General features: G+C 31.1%; 1 protein-coding gene across 3 annotated transcripts in view; it reads left to right on the top strand.

The window, feature by feature from the left end:
* The window catches only part of LOC149789476 (uncharacterized), a 287,180-nt gene that overhangs the window by 154,565 nt on the left and 112,875 nt on the right, over nucleotides 1-19,740 (top strand). For all 3 annotated transcript variants that reach the window (XM_089971479.1, XM_089971480.1, XM_089971478.1), the window contains exon 19: nucleotides 18,462-18,581. In XM_089971479.1, the coding sequence (XP_089827605.1) occupies nucleotides 18,462-18,581 (120 nt within the window). The remainder of the gene's footprint in view (nucleotides 1-18,461; nucleotides 18,582-19,740) is intronic.

Genomic DNA, 19,740 nt, shown 5'->3' with positions numbered 1-19,740 from the left:
AAGAGAACTTAACTAAGGATTAGATTTCAACCAAAGAACATTACAAACGATTATTAGATTTCAGACAAAGAACATTACAAAGGATTGCTAGATTTCAGACAAAGAGCATTACAATGGATTATTAGATTTCAGACAAAGAACATTACAAAAGATTATTAGATTTCAGACAAAGAACATTACAAAGGATTATTAGAATTCAGACAAAGAACATTACAAAGGATTATTAGATTTCAGACAAAGAACTTGACTAAGGATTTTTAGATTTGAAAGAGCATTACAATGGATTATTAGATTTCAGACAAAGAACATTACAATGGATTATTAGATTTCAGACAAAGAACATTACAAAGCATTATTAGATTTCAGACAAAGAACTTTACAAAGGATTATTAGATTTCAAGCAAAGAACATTATGAACATTACAAAGGATTATTAGATTTCAGACAGAGAACTTTACAAAAGAATATTAAATTTCAGACAAAGAACATTACAAAGGATTATTTTATTTCAGACAAAGAACATTACAAAGGATTATTAGATTTCAGACAAAGAACATTACAAAAGAGTGTTAGATTTCAGAGAGCATTGCAATGGATTATTAGATTTCAGACAAAGAGAATTTCAAAGGATTATTAGATTTCAGACAAAGAACATTACAAAGGATTATTAGATTTCAGACAGAGAACTTTACTAAGGATTATTATATTTCAGACAAAGAACGTTGCAAAGGATTATTAGATTTCAGACAAAGAACATTACAAAGGATTATTAGATTTCAACCAAAGAACATTGCAAAGGATTATTTTATTTCAGACAAAGAACATTACAAAGGTATATTAGATTTCAGACAAAGAACATTACAAAAGAGTGTTAGATTTCAGAGAGCATTGCAATGGATTATTAGATTTCAGACAAAGAGAATTTCAAAGGATTATTAGATTTCAGACAAAGAACTTTACTAAGGATTATTAGATTTCAGACAGAGAACGTTGCAAAGGATTATTAGATTTCAGACAAAGAACATTACAAAGGATTATTAGATTTCAACCAAAGAACATTGCAAAGGATTATTAGATTTCAGACAAAGAACTTTACTAAGAATTATTAGATTTCAGACAAAGAACTTTACTAAGAATTATTAGATTTCAAACAAAGAACTTTACTAAGGATTATTATATTTCAGACAAAGAACTTTACTAAGGATTATTAGAATTCAGACAAAGAACATTGCAAAGGATTATTAGATTTCAGACAAAGAACATTACAAAGGATTATTAGATTTCAAACAAAGAACTTTACTAAGAATTATTAGAATTCAGACAAAGAACATTGCAAAGGATTATTAGATTTCAACCAAAGAACATTGCAAAGGATTATTAGATTTCAGACAAAGAACTTTACTAAGGATTATTAGAATTCAGACAAAGAACATTGCAAAGGATTATTAGATTTCAACCAAAGAACATTGCAAAGGATTATTAGATTTCAGACAAAGAACTTTACTAAGGATTATTATATTTCAGACAAAGAACATTGCAAAGGATTATTAGATTTCAACCAAAGAACGTTGCAAAGGATTATTAGATTTCAGACAAAGAACATTACAAAGGATTATTAGATTTCAACCAAAGAACATTGCAAAGGATTATTAGATTTCAGACAAAGAACTTTACTAAGAATTATTAGATTTCAGACAAAGAACTTTACTAAGAATTATTAGATTTCAAACAAAGAACTTTACTAAGGATTATTATATTTCAGACAAAGAACTTTACTAAGGATTATTAGAATTCAGACAAAGAACATTGCAAAGGATTATTAGATTTCAGACAAAGAACATTACAAAGGATTATTAGATTTCAAACAAAGAACTTTACTAAGAATTATTAGAATTCAGACAAAGAACATTGCAAAGGATTATTAGATTTCAACCAAAGAACATTGCAAAGGATTATTAGATTTCAGACAAAGAACTTTACTAAGGATTATTAGAATTCAGACAAAGAACATTGCAAAGGATTATTAGATTTCAACCAAAGAACATTGCAAAGGATTATTAGATTTCAGACAAAGAACTTTACTAAGGATTATTAGAATTCAGACAAAGAACATTGCAAAGGATTATTAGATTTCAACCAAAGAACATTGCAAAGGATTATTAGATTTCAGACAAAGAACATTACAAAGGATTATTAGATTTCAACCAAAGAACATTGCAAAGGATTATTAGATTTCAGACAAAGAACTTTACTAAGAATTATTAGAATTCAGACAAAGAACATTACAAAGGATTATTAGATTTCAAACAAAGAACTTTACTAAGAATTATTAGAATTCAGACAAAGAACATTGCAAAGGATTATTAGATTTCAACCAAAGAACATTGCAAAGGATTATTAGATTTCAGACAAAGAACTTTACTAAGGATTATTAGAATTCAGACAAAGAACATTGCAAAGGATTATTAGATTTCAACCAAAGAACATTGCAAAGGATTATTAGATTTCAGACAAAGAACTTTACTAAGGATTATTAGAATTCAGACAAAGAACATTGCAAAGGATTATTAGATTTCAACCAAAGAACATTGCAAAGGATTATTAGATTTCAGACAAAGAACATTACAAAGGATTATTAGATTTCAACCAAAGAACATTGCAAAGGATTATTAGATTTCAGACAAAGAACATTGCAGAGGATTATTAGATTTCAACCAAAGAACATTACAAAGGATTATTATATTTCAGACAAAGAACTTTACTAAGGATTATTAGAATTCAGACAAAGAACTTTACTAAGAATTATTAGATTTCAAACAAAGAACATTGCAAAGGATTATTAGATTTCAGACAAAGAACATTACAAAGGATTATTAGATTTCAAACAAAGAACTTTACTAAGAATTATTAGATTTCAAACAAAGAACTTTACTAAGGATTATTATATTTCAGACAAAGAACTTTACTAAGGATTATTAGAATTCAGACAAAGAACTTTACAAAGGATTATTAGATTTCAGACAAAGAACTTTACAAAGGATTATTATATTTCAGACAAAGAACTTTACTAAGGATTATTAGAATTCAGACAAAGAACTTTACTAAGGATTATTATATTTCAGACAAAGAACTTTACTAAGGATTATTAGAATTCAGACAAAGAACATTGCAAAGGATTATTAGATTTCAACCAAAGAACATTACAAAGGATTATTATATTTCAGACAAAGAACTTTACTAAGGATTATTAGAATTCAGACAAAGAACTTTACTAAGAATTATTAGATTTCAAACAAAGAACATTGCAAAGGATTATTAGATTTCAGACAAAGAACATTACAAAGGATTATTAGATTTCAAACAAAGAACTTTACTAAGAATTATTAGAATTCAGACAAAGAACTTTACTAAGAATTATTAGATTTCAAACAAAGAACTTTACTAAGGATTATTATATTTCAGACAAAGAACTTTACTAAGGATTATTAGAATTCAGACAAAGAACATTGCAAAGGATTATTAGATTTCAGACAAAGAACATTACAAAGGATTATTAGATTTCAAACAAAGAACTTTACTAAGAATTATTAGAATTCAGACAAAGAACTTTACTAAGAATTATTAGATTTCAAACAAAGAACTTTACTAAGGATTATTATATTTCAGACAAAGAACTTTACTAAGGATTATTAGAATTCAGACAAAGAACTTTACTAAGGATTATTAGAATTCAGACAAAGAACATTGCAAAGGATTATTAGATTTCAACCAAAGAACATTGCAAAGGATTATTAGATTTCAGACAAAGAACATTACAAAGGATTATTAGATTTCAACCAAAGAACATTGCAAAGGATTATTAGATTTCAGACAAAGAACATTGCAGAGGATTATTAGATTTCAACCAAAGAACATTACAAAGGATTATTATATTTCAGACAAAGAACTTTACTAAGGATTATTAGAATTCAGACAAAGAACTTTACTAAGAATTATTAGATTTCAAACAAAGAACATTGCAAAGGATTATTAGATTTCAGACAAAGAACATTACAAAGGATTATTAGATTTCAAACAAAGAACTTTACTAAGGATTATTAGAATTCAGACAAAGAACATTGCAAAGGATTATTAGATTTCAACCAAAGAACATTGCAAAGGATTATTAGATTTCAGACAAAGAACATTACAAAGGATTATTAGATTTCAACCAAAGAACATTGCAAAGGATTATTAGATTTCAGACAAAGAACATTGCAGAGGATTATTAGATTTCAACCAAAGAACATTACAAAGGATTATTATATTTCAGACAAAGAACTTTACTAAGGATTATTAGAATTCAGACAAAGAACTTTACTAAGAATTATTAGATTTCAACCAAAGAACATTGCAAAGGATTATTAGATTTCAGACAAAGAACATTACAAAGGATTATTAGATTTCAAACAAAGAACTTTACTAAGAATTATTAGAATTCAGACAAAGAACTTTACTAAGAATTATTAGATTTCAAACAAAGAACTTTACTAAGGATTATTATATTTCAGACAAAGAACTTTACTAAGGATTATTAGAATTCAGACAAAGAACTTTACAAAGGATTATTAGATTTCAGACAAAGAACTTTACAAAGGATTATTATATTTCAGACAAAGAACTTTACTAAGGATTATTAGAATTCAGACAAAGAACTTTACTAAGGATTATTATATTTCAGACAAAGAACTTTACTAAGGATTATTAGAATTCAGACAAAGAACATTGCAAAGGATTATTAGATTTCAACCAAAGAACATTACAAAGGATTATTATATTTCAGACAAAGAACTTTACTAAGGATTATTAGAATTCAGACAAAGAACTTTACTAAGAATTATTAGATTTCAAACAAAGAACATTGCAAAGGATTATTAGATTTCAGACAAAGAACATTACAAAGGATTATTAGATTTCAAACAAAGAACTTTACTAAGAATTATTAGAATTCAGACAAAGAACTTTACTAAGAATTATTAGATTTCAAACAAAGAACTTTACTAAGGATTATTATATTTCAGACAAAGAACTTTACTAAGGATTATTAGAATTCAGACAAAGAACATTGCAAAGGATTATTAGATTTCAGACAAAGAACATTACAAAGGATTATTAGATTTCAAACAAAGAACTTTACTAAGAATTATTAGAATTCAGACAAAGAACTTTACTAAGAATTATTAGATTTCAAACAAAGAACTTTACTAAGGATTATTATATTTCAGACAAAGAACTTTACTAAGGATTATTAGAATTCAGACAAAGAACATTGCAAAGGATTATTAGATTTCAGACAAAGAACATTACAAAGGATTATTAGATTTCAAACAAAGAACTTTACTAAGAATTATTAGAATTCAGACAAAGAACATTGCAAAGGATTATTAGATTTCAACCAAAGAACATTGCAAAGGATTATTAGATTTCAGACAAAGAACTTTACTAAGGATTATTAGAATTCAGACAAAGAACATTGCAAAGGATTATTAGATTTCAACCAAAGAACATTGCAAAGGATTATTAGATTTCAACCAAAGAACATTGCAAAGGATTATTAGATTTCAGACAAAGAACATTACAAAGGATTATTAGATTTCAACCAAAGAACATTGCAAAGAATTATTATATTTCAGACAAAGAACTTTACTAAGGATTATTAGAATTCAGACAAAGAACATTGCAAAGGATTATTAGATTTCAACCAAAGAACATTGCAAAGGATTATTAGATTTCAGACAAAGAACATTACAAAGGATTATTAGATTTCAACCAAAGAACATTGCAAAGGATTATTAGATTTCAGACAAAGAACATTGCAGAGGATTATTAGATTTCAGACAAAGAACATTGCAAAGGATTATTAGATTTCAGACAAAGAACATTACAAAGGATTATTAGATTTCAACCAAAGAACATTGCAAAGGATTATTAGATTTCAGACAAAGAACATTGCAAAGGATTATTAGATTTCAGACAAAGAACTTTACTAAGGATTATTAGAATTCAGACAAAGAACATTGCAAAGGATTATTAGATTTCAACCAAAGAACATTGCAAAGGATTATTAGATTTCAACCAAAGAACATTGCAAAGGATTATTAGATTTCAACCAAAGAACATTGCAAAGGATTATTAGATTTCAGACAAAGAACATTACAAAGGATTATTAGATTTCAACCAAAGAACATTGCAAAGAATTATTATATTTCAGACAAAGAACTTTACTAAGGATTATTAGAATTCAGACAAAGAACATTGCAAAGGATTATTAGATTTCAACCAAAGAACATTGCAAAGGATTATTAGATTTCAGACAAAGAACATTACAAAGGATTATTAGATTTCAACCAAAGAACATTGCAAAGGATTATTAGATTTCAGACAAAGAACATTGCAGAGGATTATTAGATTTCAGACAAAGAACATTGCAAAGGATTATTAGATTTCAACCAAAGAACATTACAAATGATTATTAGATTTCAACCAAAGAACATTGCATCATGTTGAAGGCTCATTATTTAATTAGGTGGAAATTTAGATACTAATTCAAGACACCAATAATAAATCAAGCCAAGTTTTTTTTCTTCTGGTTTCACAGTAAATGTTTCCTCTTCGTTTTAGTCTAACATCACTAACATAGATCCGGGAGATCCACCTGACAGAGTTGGTGGATAATGCCTTGAAACCGTGGTAGATATTATAAATGTTGTAATGCCAAGTACTGAGAGCCTGTATATACCGGTAACCTGAGTGCAATGTTTAATGTTTTGTTTTTAGTTGTGACCATAATGCTTGGTCAGACACTTTTTTATATACTATGTTGATAATCAGCTTGTGAGGAATTTTAATCAGATTAATTTTTTAACAATATCAGGAATTCCACTTATAACATCTTATAGTTTTATTTAAATATCATCGATATTGCTCTGCATTATTGTGATTAGCTCTGAAAATGATTTAGAATCTCCGATAACACCTAATCGTGTATTAATCGTTTCAATGTCTGACATAGCTGTTTTAATATCGCCAAGTTTTGTGTTAATATCAACGAGTTTCATCTCAACAGTCAATGGATTTCCAAAGAATTCCTCTACAATTTCATTAATTTTTCTAAATTTTCAATGAAGATTTGAAAACATTTATGTGAACATCATACTCAGATCGTAGTGTGGTTAATTTAGTATCTACACTATTATAGTTATTGTCTACATATTTTTTTGTTGTAGCATCTTCATCAAATGTTGGATCTCTTAAAACAATTATTTTATTTCCATTCATGCTGAGTTCACCTTTCATTGTATCATCGGTAGATCGTAAACAATTAGCAACACTTTTTACAATTCATTTCTAATAGTTGTCATTGATATATTTGAGTCCCTGATTTCATTAAATACTGGAATATTATCAGTAGTAGCTCCGAGAACTCTACAAACTATGTCATTCCATTTGATATTACTCATCTTCAAAACACCATGTTTATCTTGAAAAATAACAACCTCATCTGGATCAACTCCAGAAAGATTCATAATATCAGCAAGTTCATCTTTAGTCGGATAATTTGACAGATCGATATCATCTTTTTTTTCTTCTTGCTTCCAGTGGTTGTAGAAGATCATCCATAAATGTCTACCATTATACTTTAAGATTTATTTAAATCGTCTACTTGTATAATCATGCAAGACCTTATGAGGTGGTAATGTTGATCTCGATACAGCGTTAAGTACAGAAATAACTTTACTGCCACATTTTGGCAGATTTGTTTTTGTTTTTGTTGGTAATGTTGAATACCAGATAGCCATTTTCAACACCTGAGATTTTACTGTGTTTACATAATTTATAAATTCTTTTGGTAGAGCCAACCCATACGAATCAAAATAAACAATTCCACATGGATCAATCGCATATGCAACCCAATGAGTACTGTAGCAAGTACTTTCATAGAGATTAATGATACTGGTTTCAATATTATTTGGTCGTTCTGGTAATTGATCATGCATAAAAACAACCCTGAAATGTTTTATATTTAATTTTTTAGCAGCATCAACTAAATCAAAATTTTACATTGGAAGAAGACACTTTGCATCTAACAAAGTGTTCCTGAAAGTCTTAGGCCATGTCCTTATCGATAAGGGGTTCCTCGTAATCTTGGACCTTTCCTTCTTTTTTTAAATCCTTTTTCCTGTTGCTTTCTTTAATGCCATTCCAGAAGCAGTTCCAAAAGAACCAAGTGCAGCTGCTTTTGCAATGGCAGGTGCAGCAATTAATGCTGGAATAGCTGCGAGAAGTGGAAATATACCACCTATTTTAGCAATATATTTAATTTCACCTACAGAAAGATTGAGTTTAACACCTGTCTTTGATTGTTTGGCTTTATTAAAGTGTTTAAGTTGATGTTCTGACAGTGGTAATTTATTTGGGCCAGTTGCTATTTGTTCTGATTTTAGTGATATTTTTTCATTGTGCATTTCTGTGCTGAATTTGATTGAAGTTTTTTAATCTGACCAGGAGGCAGACTGACACTAACATGATGATATGATATATAAAATATCATGAGTGATCTAATTACGCATCATTTTGTAAATGATGTTACACATCATTTTGTAAACTATATTACATATTTTCAACTGGGGCATCAATAACCCTCATTCAACCACCAACAACTTCAAGTAACATTGATTTGTCGCTGAGTATAACAGCAACTGCTCTGTAATTAACACCAGCGCCTGGATTTACACGAGCTCGAAAATGAATATCAAATTCTGTATCCCAACTGTATGGTGATGACGAGTCAATTGAAATTGTGGTGTCAAGCTTATCTATAATGGTTTGTACTTTGTTACGGAAGAAATTTGCAAACATGTCCGGAAGGTCAACTGTAGAAGGTAGTTGGAAGTGGTGTAGATTTGTTCCATGACATTAGCTTGTTAGTAATCTCGAAGAGCTCTTTGCAGCTGGAACTTTACATGATCTTAGTAGTGTAGTGGGCTGATTTCGCTGCATGGACTATATCTGTGACATTCTTCTTAGCAGCTTTATAGATTTGCTTATGAATAGTGAGTCTGGTGCAAAGCCAGAGCCTCTCAGCTTTACGGTGGTCGCTTTTAGCAGTGCAAAGCTGGTCCCTAACACTGCTATACCATGGAGAACTCTTTTGAATTGATACTCTGCACTTGGTAGCAGGGGCATGTTTGTCAAGCAATGAACGCAGGCAGTTTTCAAGTTGTTCTGCAGTAGGAGGTAAGCAAATTGTTAGGGTAGCAGGGATGTCGTGCATTAGTTTGGTTCTATTTATCTTACGGAGGTTTCTCTTAGTAGCAGATAAAGGTGGAGGGAAAGGGATTGATATGTCAAGATAGCATATAATGCAGAGGTGATCTGATCTTTTCTTATGAAACTAATACTTCTACTGTTAAATTCATCACCCAGTACAATTCTACTCTCATGATCTTTTCTTGGTGGTTCTGATACATGACTTTTTATTTCACCTATATCAGCACAAACTCTGCCAATACCTTCAAGTATTTCTACAGGAGGAGGATGGTAGGCAGCTATCTCAGTTGGAAGATCTCGTAAAATCTTTTTTGTTTGTTTAGTTCTTTTTGCTATGTTTTTAGTTTGTTCAGCAGTTTGTTTTACCGATGGAAGAAGACCTTCAGTAGCCACTGCAACTCTTTCAGTAACTTTTGTAACTCTTCTATGCCTTCTGCAAATTCAACTTGTGCTTCTTGACATTCTTGCAATTTTTGTCTAACAGAATCACGAATAGGAAGAAATTATTTGATTGCTTCTAATCTATCTGGAGCTAATCTAGCTGTTTAAGACTCCATAGCTGTTGCCATTATTGATATAATAATGATTTAATTATAGCAGCAGGGAGTGTGTGACCACCAAGTTAGTCCTATTTCATAATATACGAGTACACATTTATTTAAGCCTCCACTGGTCATTAGAAGGCTTAATTTGAGCATTATTTACATTATTTAATCATCTTTTTTACAAGAGTTTATTTCAATTTTGGATCCTTCAAAAAAGTGGTCTGTTCACCCTCCCATCTGCTCATCATGTTGAAGTGTTCCAGCCTTTGATTCTTTATATGGGTTGAATTTAAGTATTTCATGTCATCATGTTGAGGTGTTCCAGTCCTTGATTCTTTATTTGGGTTGAATTTAAGTATTTCATGTCATCATGTTTAAGTGTTCCAGTCCTTGATTCTTTATATGGGTTGAATTTAAGTATTTCATGTCATCATGTTGAAGAAGTGTTCCAGTCCTTGATTCTTTATATGGGTTGAATTTAAGTATTTCATGTCATCATGTTGAGGTGTTCCAGTCCTTGATTCTTTATTTGGGTTGAATTTAAGTATTTCATGTCATCATGTTGAAGTGTTCCAGTCCTTGATTCTTTATTTGTTTTGAATTTAAGTGTTTTATGTCATCATGTTGAGGTGTTCCAGTCCTTGATTCTTTATATGGGTTGAATTTAAGTATTTCATGTCATCATGTTGAAGTGTTCCAGTCCTTGATTCTTTATATGGGTTGAATTTAAGTGTTTTATGTCATCATGTTGAAGTGTTCCAGTCCTTGATTCTTTATTTGGGTTGAATTTAAGTATTTCATGTCATCATGTTAAAGTGTTCCAGTCCTTGATTCTTTATATGGGTTGAATTTAAGTGTTTTATGTCATCATGTTTCATCCTGTTGAGGTGTTCCAGTCCTTGATTCTTTATTTGGGTTGAATTTAAGTATTTCATGTCATCATGTTGAGGTGTTCCAGTCCTTGATTCTTTATATGGGTTGAATTCAAGTATTTCATGTCATCATGTTGAAGTGTTCCAGTCCTTGATTCTTTATTTGTTTTGAATTTAAGTGTTTTATGTCATCATGTTGAGGTGTTCCAGTCCTTGATTCTTTATATGGGTTGAATTTAAGTATTTCATGTCATCATGTTGAAGTGTTCCAGTCCTTGATTCTTTATATGGGTTGAATTTAAGTGTTTTATGTCATCATGTTGAAGTGTTCCAGTCCTTGATTCTTTATTTGGGTTGAATTTAAGTATTTCAAGTCATCATGTTAAAGTGTTCCAGTCCTTGATTCTTTATATGGGTTGAATTTAAGTGCTTTATGTCATCATGTTTCATCATGTTGAGGTGTTCCAGTCCTTGATTCTTTATGTGGGTTGAATTTAAGTATTTCATGTCATCATGTTGAAGTGTTCCAGTCCTTGATTCTTTATATGGGTTGAATTCAAGTATTTCATGTCATCATGTTGAAGTGTTCCAGTCCTTGATTCTTTATATGGCTTGAATTCAAGTATTTCATGTCATCATGTTGAAGTGTTCCAGTCCTTGATTCTTTATTTGTTTTGAATTTAAGTGTTTTATGTCATCATGTTGAGGTGTTCCAGTCCTTGATTCTTTATATGGGTTGAATTTAAGTATTTCATGTCATCATGTTGAGGTGTTCCAGTCCTTGATTCTTTATATGGGTTGAATTTAAGTATTTCATGTCATCATGTTGAAGTGTTCCAGTCCTTGATTCTTTATATGGGTTGAATTTAAGTGTTTTATGTCATCATGTTGAGGTGTTCCAGTCCTTGATTCTTTATTTGGGTTGAATTTAAGTATTTCAAGTCATCATGTTAAAGTGTTCCAGTCCTTGATTCTTTATATGGGTTGAATTTAAGTGTTTTATGTCATCATGTTTCATCATGTTGAGGTGTTCCAGTCCTTGATTCTTTATGTGGGTTGAATTTAAGTATTTCATGTCATCATGTTGAAGTGTTCCAGTCCTTGATTCTTTATTTGGGTTGAATTTAAGTATTTCATGTCATCATGTTGAAGTGTTCCAGTCCTTGATTCTTTATATGGGTTGAATTCAAGTATTTCATGTCATCATGTTGAAGTGTTCCAGTCCTTGATTCTTTATATGGGTTGAATTTAAGTGTTTTATGTCATCATGTTGAGGTGTTCCAGTCCTTGATTCTTTATATGGGTTGCATTTAAGTATTTCATGTCTTCATGGTGATGTGTTCAGTCCTTGATTCTTTATATGGGTTAAATTTAAGTATTTCTTGTCATCATGTTGAAGTGTTCCAGTCCTTGATTCTTTATATGGGTTGAATTTAAGTGTTTTATGTCATCATGTTGAGGTGTTCCAGTCCTTGATTCTTTATATGGGTTGCATTTAAGTATTTCATGTTTTCATGTTGAAGTGTTCAGTCCTTGATTCTTTTTATGGGTTGAATTTAAGTATTTCATGTCATCATGTTGAAGTGTTCCAGTCCTTGATTCTTTATATGGGTTGAATTTAAGTGTTTTATGTCATCATGTTGAGGTGTTCCAGTCCTTGATTCTTTATATGGGTTGCATTTAAGTATTTCATGTCATCATGTTAAAGTGTTCCAGTCCTTGATTCTTTATATGGGTTGAATTTAAGTGTTTTATGTCATCATGTTTCATCATGTTGAGGTGTTCCAGTCCTTGATTCTTTATGTGGGTTGAATTTAAGTATTTCATGTCATCATGTTGAAGTGTTCCAGTCCTTGATTCTTTATTTGGGTTGAATTTAAGTATTTCATGTCATCATGTTGAAGTGTTCCAGTCCTTGATTCTTTATATGGGTTGAATTCAAGTATTTCATGTCATCATGTTGAAGTGTTCCAGTCCTTGATTCTTTATATGGGTTGAATTTAAGTATTTCATGTCTTCATGGTGATGTGTTCAGTCCTTGATTCTTTATATGGGTTAAATTTAAGTATTTCTTGTCATCATGTTGAAGTGTTCCAGTCCTTGATTCTTTATATGGGTTGAATTTAAGTGTTTTATGTCATCATGTTGAGGTGTTCCAGTCCTTGATTCTTTATATGGGTTGCATTTAAGTATTTCATGTCATCATGTTGAAGTGTTCCAGTCCTTGATTCTTTATATGGGTTGAATTTAAGTATTTCATGTCATCATGTTGAAGTGTTCCAGCCCTTGATTCTTTATATGTGTTGAATTTAAGTGTTTTATGTCATCATGTTGAGGTGTTCCAGTCCTTGATTCTTTATATGGGTTGCATTTAAGTATTTCATGTCTTCATGGTGATGTGTTCAGTCCTTGATTCTTTATATGGGTTAAATTTAAGTATTTCTTGTCATCATGTTGAAGTGTTCCAGTCCTTGATTCTTTATATGGGTTGAATTTAAGTGTTTTATGTCATCATGTTGAGGTGTTCCAGTCCTTGATTCTTTATATGGGTTGCATTTAAGTATTTCATGTTGAAGTGTTCAGTCCTTGATTCTTTTTATGGGTTGAATTTAAGTATTTCATGTCATCATGTTGAAGTGTTCCAGTCCTTGATTCTTTATATGGGTTGAATTTAAGTGTTTTATGTCATCATGTTGAGGTGTTCCAGTCCTTGATTCTTTATATGGGTTGCATTTAAGTATTTCATGTCATCATGTTAAAGTGTTCCAGTCCTTGATTCTTTATATGGGTTGAATTTAAGTGTTTTATGTCATCATGTTTCATCATGTTGAGGTGTTCCAGTCCTTGATTCTTTATGTGGGTTGAATTTAAGTATTTCATGTCATCATGTTGAAGTGTTCCAGTCCTTGATTCTTTATTTGGGTTGAATTTAAGTATTTCATGTCATCATGTTGAAGTGTTCCAGTCCTTGATTCTTTATATGGGTTGAATTCAAGTATTTCATGTCATCATGTTGAAGTGTTCCAGTCCTTGATTCTTTATATGGGTTGAATTTAAGTGTTTTATGTCATCATGTTGAGGTGTTCCAGTCCTTGATTCTTTATATGGGTTGCATTTAAGTATTTCATGTCTTCATGGTGATGTGTTCAGTCCTTGATTCTTTATATGGGTTAAATTTAAGTATTTCTTGTCATCATGTTGAAGTGTTCCAGTCCTTGATTCTTTATATGGGTTGAATTTAAGTGTTTTATGTCATCATGTTGAGGTGTTCCAGTCCTTGATTCTTTATATGGGTTGCATTTAAGTATTTCATGTTTTCATGTTGAAGTGTTCAGTCCTTGATTCTTTTTATGGGTTGAATTTAAGTATTTCATGTCATCATGTTGAAGTGTTCCAGTCCTTGATTCTTTATATGGGTTGAATTTAAGTATTTCATGTCATCATGTTGAAGTGTTCCAGCCCTTGATTCTTTATATGTGTTGAATTTAAGTGTTTTATGTCATCATGTTGAGGTGTTCCAGTCCTTGATTCTTTATATGGGTTGAATTTAAGTATTTCATGTAAGTATTTCATGTCATCATGTTGAAGTGTTCCAGCCCTTGATTCTTTATTTGGGTTGAATTTAAGTATTTCATGTCATCATGTTTAAGTGTTCTAGCCCTTGATTCTTTATATGGGTTGAATTTAAGTATTTCATGTCATCATGTTGAAGTGTTCCAGTCCTTGATTCTTTATATGGGTTGAATTTAAGTGTTTTATGTCATCATGTTGAGGTGTTCCAGTCCTTGATTCTTTATATGGGTTGCATTTAAGTATTTCATGTCATCATGTTGAAGTGTTCCAGTTCTTGATTCTTTATATGGGTTGAATTTAAGTATTTCATGTCATCATGTTGAAGTGTTCCAGCCCTTGATTCTTTATATGGGTTGAATTTAAGTGTTTTATGTCATCATGTTGAGGTGTTCCAGTCCTTGATTCTTTATATGGGTTGAATTTAAGTATTTCATGTCATCATGTTGAAGTGTTCCAGCCCTTGATTCTTTATTTGGGTTGAATTTAAGTATTTCATGTCATCATGTTTAAGTGTTCTAGCCCTTGATTCTTTATATGGGTTGAATTTAAGTATTTCATGTCATCATGTTGAAGTGTTCCAGCCCTTGATTCTTTATTTGGGTTGAATTTAAGTATTTCATGTCATCATGTTTAAGTGTTCTAGCCCTTGATTCTTTATATGGGTTGAATTTAAGTATTTCATGTCATCATGTTGAAGTGTTCCAGCCCTTGATTCTTTATTTGGGTTGAATTTAAGTATTTCATGTCATCATGTTTAAGTGTTCCAGTCCTTGATTCTTTATATGGGTTGAATTTCAAGTATTTCAAAGTCATCATGTTTAAGTGTTCTAGCCCTTGATTCGTTTTGATGGGTTGAATTTAAGTATTTCATGTCATCATGTTGGAGTGTTCTAGCCCTTGATTCTTTATATGGGTTGAATTTAAGTATTTCATGTCATCATGTTGAGGTGTTCCAGCCCTTGATTCTTTACTTGGGTTGAATTTAAGTATTTCATGTCATCATATTGAATTGTTACAGCCCTTGATTTTTTATATGGGTTGAATTTCATATATTTCATGTCATTACAACCTAGCTATAGACAGATAATTAAAGGACAGTTTCTATGACTACAGCAGTTGAACTAAAAAATGAATTTACAATATTGCTTACTAGGATTTGAACTTTAAATGAGTTTGTTTATTGCCACAAATTTCTGAATTCAGGGTACAATGACCCTAAACAAAAACCAGAAGAACAGATACTTTTATGTAGAGAAGAGACATTGTACAATGTAAATCATCTCAAATACCAAATTAAAAAAAGTGTAGAATTTTCACCCCAAAATAATAATTTTAAGGACCTTAGTTTAAGAGGAGGAACTTTCAATTTGTCTGTTGATATTACTGAACAATCAAATTTGTGTAGTAAATCTGAGGATAAAACTAACAAAGATTGCATCATAGAGGTAGATGTCAGCTGTTTTGAATATGACACAAATGTAGAAGAATTATATCTTGTTATAATTTTATTGAAACTTTTTCATCACTGGGGCATGGAAGTGTATGTTTATTTGCATTTATGTTCTTGTGACTGTTCAGGTAGAAATAAATAGAAGAAAACAGAAAAATATTGTTTAGAATTTGCTTGTTAAATAATATTCAAAGGAATATTAAAATTCATTATAAAAGCGATTGAATCTTCAATTTCTTAACATAATATGTTTAAATTCACCTTTTAGTTCAGTGCATCAATAATTACTTGTTTTAAAATGAAAACAAAATTAGTTTGAAATTACTGTTAAATAATGAGTTTTCTTTATAAAATTGAATGTGTTTAAGTACTGTTAGTCTGTGAAATTGTCATAAAATATGTTTGGAAGTCGGGTGAGAGAAAAAGGGTCACTTACTGACCCCAAACCCATCTTCCATTTGAGAAGTTAGGGAAAAATCCACTAACTGTGACTGCAGATTAAATTCATTCATATATCCCGTACATCTTTTTCAGAAATTGAAAGCTTAAATGTAAAACTCGCTATATCTGCATTACAGACAGACCAATGATACAACAACAAAGTATATATCTGGGTCTAGCCCTGGTTATGTACATGGGCAATTTTCAAAGGGATGTACAATAGCTTTCATAATATGACAAATGCCTTATCCATTTTTTAAAGTAGACATTTAAAAAATTGGAAACTGTGTGTGAGGTTAAAGGGGATATGTATTAAATACAAAACTACATTTAGTAGGTACTTTGTTCCAAGTCAGGGGAAAGAGCTTGATTGATATGACATAGGAATATGTCTCAGGATGATGGCCTCAACATATTCCTACGCCGTATCAAACTCATTCTTTCCACACACTCTTAAGTTGGACAGCAAAACTAGATTACTGTTGTCAATATTCCTGGGTACATTAAGTGCTGACTATAGAATGCCACCTTTCGCAGAAGCAATTATGGCAGGTAAATGGGCATTTATATGTCATTTCATAAGAAATCATGTGTACATTTTATTAATACATACTTTTTTAAAGATCTCTAATTTAAATATACAGTATCTTCCTTAAAAAACACCCCCACATAAAGAACACTGGCTCATAAAGAACCTGAATTTGCATATGTTACTTGAAAAATTGCTTAGATCAGTAAAGTAAAGCACCAATGGTAAGAATATGGAAAGAACAAATTTACAGCTAGCTTGAAGTGAATTTATATTCCTAGTGTACACAATAAAAGGGATGTGATGAATTTTACACACTTCACTGCAAAAACTGTCAAAGTTTGGCATTGCATGTTTTAAGTACTGGAGAAAACAAATTGGGAATGTGATTACTAGCAGGCTTGTACAGAGTACAGGCATGATATGTTATGACCCCAGCATCAGTAGATGTAGACAGTGGATTAAAATTTGTGCATTAGGTTTTGATAATGACTCATGATTATTCATTTAAATTTCACTGATGTGTATTTATTGGAATACACCTGGCCTTTTATTATTATATTTCACTGATCTGTATTTGTTGGAATATACCTGGCATTACTAATAAATTTCACTGATGTGTATTCATTGGAATATACCTGATCTTACTATTAAATTTTACTGATGTGTATTCATTGGAATATGTAAGTGTGTGTGTGATTTGGATTTTAATGTAGCTTTAACATAATTTAAGTCATATATCGCTACAGTAAGGTAGCTTATACTAATGTCTTGCACTGGGGCCTCATGCCAGAGAAATGTAGCATCATGTCCCACCCAGTCACATTATCCTGACACCAGGCCAACCAGTTCTAACACTAACCTCTTAATACTGTATGCCAAGCGAGGCAGTTGCTAGTACCATTTTTATAAATCTTTGGTATGATTCTGTTAGGATTTAAATCCATGACCTCCTGTGTCTGAAGCGGATGCTTTAACCACTTCGGCCACCAGGGCAGTCTCATTAGAATACACTTAGCCTTACTATTAAATTTAACTGATTATTTTAAAACAGTTTTATTGAAAAGAGATTTAAATTACAGTTTGCATTTAAAGTAATGCTCAGTGTAAACAGCAGGTTAAAGTTTGTAGTTAAAGCTTTGTTTATTGCATGTAGGAAGGAGCTGTGGAGTTGAATGTCACTTCTTTATGTTAAATAAAATGTTTCTGATATTATTCAGTTCTTTTCTACCCACCTTTTTTAATGTGGAGTATATTATGTTATTATGTAAACTTTGTGGTATGTATGACACCAGAAGTCCAAAGGTAGGTCATTGTGACTTGAATTTCAGGCTTCATTTACTTTGCTCAAAGATGTTTGTTTGGAATCAATATGTTGTACACTATTGACTATATTGGTACATGCAAAATGTTAAATGATCATGGTATGTACTAACTGGTTTCATTCATGGTTAGAGGTGCTGTGTTTTTATTACCCATTCACCAGCTTTGAATAGCTATTTGCCAGCATTTCATTACAAAATTTCTTGTTATTCTGTTCCCTAAAAAGCAAGCTACCAATATGCTGTCATTAGAGTTTCAAGATAATATTCTTTATAATGTAAAAAGATAAAAAGTTATTGCCCAGGAAGCTTGGATTTCCTTTGAAATTGGTCTTTATTAAATGTTTCTGTTGACATTGATGCACAGGTGAGCTAAGCTGCCTTCTAACAACTTTTCTTTCATTTCCATTTGTAATTCTAGAAGCAGAAAGATGTGATTCATCATGCTTTTCCTGGTGTTCAGAACATGATGACCAAAATGAAGATCATAAAGGACACCCAGCAAAAGGATCTCAGGGAAATGCCTGACAATGTTAGCAAGGTAGTACAATCTCCAAGGATATACACTACATGCATCACGGAATTTGGAAAATCCATGTTTTCACAGTGGAAATGAATTCATCCATGACTTTCATCACAGACCAGATGTAGTGCTCATCATGGATGTCCAAGTGATGGCTGACAGTGGATGGATTCAGTTTTTTTGTCTGTCCTAATTAGAAAGTCACATGGTTGTTTGTGGATAGATTCAATTGTATTGTCCTAATTAGGAAGTCATATGTTGATAGTGGATGGATTCAATTTTATTGTCCTAATTAGAAAGTCACATGGTTGATAGTGGATGGATTCAATTTTATTGTCCTAATTAGAAAGTCACATGACTGATAGTGGATGGATTCATTTGTATTGTCCTAATTAGAAAGTAACATGGTTGATAGTGGATGGATTCAGTTTTATTGTCTGTCCTAATTAGAAAGTCACATGGCTGATAGTGGATGGATTCAATTTTATTGTCCTAATTAGAAAGTCACATGGCTGATAGTGGATGGATTCAGTTTTATTGTCCAAATTAGAAAGACACATGGCTGATAGTGGATGGATTCAGTTTTATTGTCTCTCCTAATTAGAAAGTCACATGGCTGATAGTGGATTGATCGAGGTTTATTGTCTGTCCTAATTAGAAAGACACATGGCTGATAGTGGATGGATTCAGTTTTATTGTCTGCCCTAATTAGAAAGTCACATGGTTGATAGTGGATGGATTCAATTGTATTGTCCTAATTAAAAAGTCACATGACTGATAGTGGATGGATTCAATTGTATTGTCCTAATTAGAAAGTCACATGGTTGATAGTGGATGGGTTCAATTTTATTGTCCTAATTAGAAAGTCACATGGCTGATAGTGGATGGATTCAATTGTATTGTCCTAATTAGAAAGTCACATGAGTGATAGTGGATGGATTCAGTTTTATTGTCTGTCCTAATTAGAAAGTCACATGGCTGATAGTGGATGGATTCAATTGTATTGTCCTAATTAGAAAGTCACATGACTGATAGTGGATGGATTCAATTGTATTGTCCTAATTAGAAAGTCACATGGTTGATAGTGGATGGATTCAGTTTTATTGTCCTAATTAGAAAGTCACATGACTGATAGTGGATGGATTTAGTTTTATTGTGAGTCCTAATTAGAAAGTCA

The sequence above is a fragment of the Sinohyriopsis cumingii genome, chromosome 10, assembly GCF_028554795.1.
Source record: "Sinohyriopsis cumingii isolate HCF-2022 chromosome 10, ASM2855479v2, whole genome shotgun sequence".
NCBI classification, from domain to species: Eukaryota; Metazoa; Mollusca; class Bivalvia; order Unionida; family Unionidae; genus Sinohyriopsis; species Sinohyriopsis cumingii.
The sequence above is the reverse complement of the archived record's forward strand: the minus strand, read 5'-3'. Positions and strand labels throughout refer to the sequence as shown.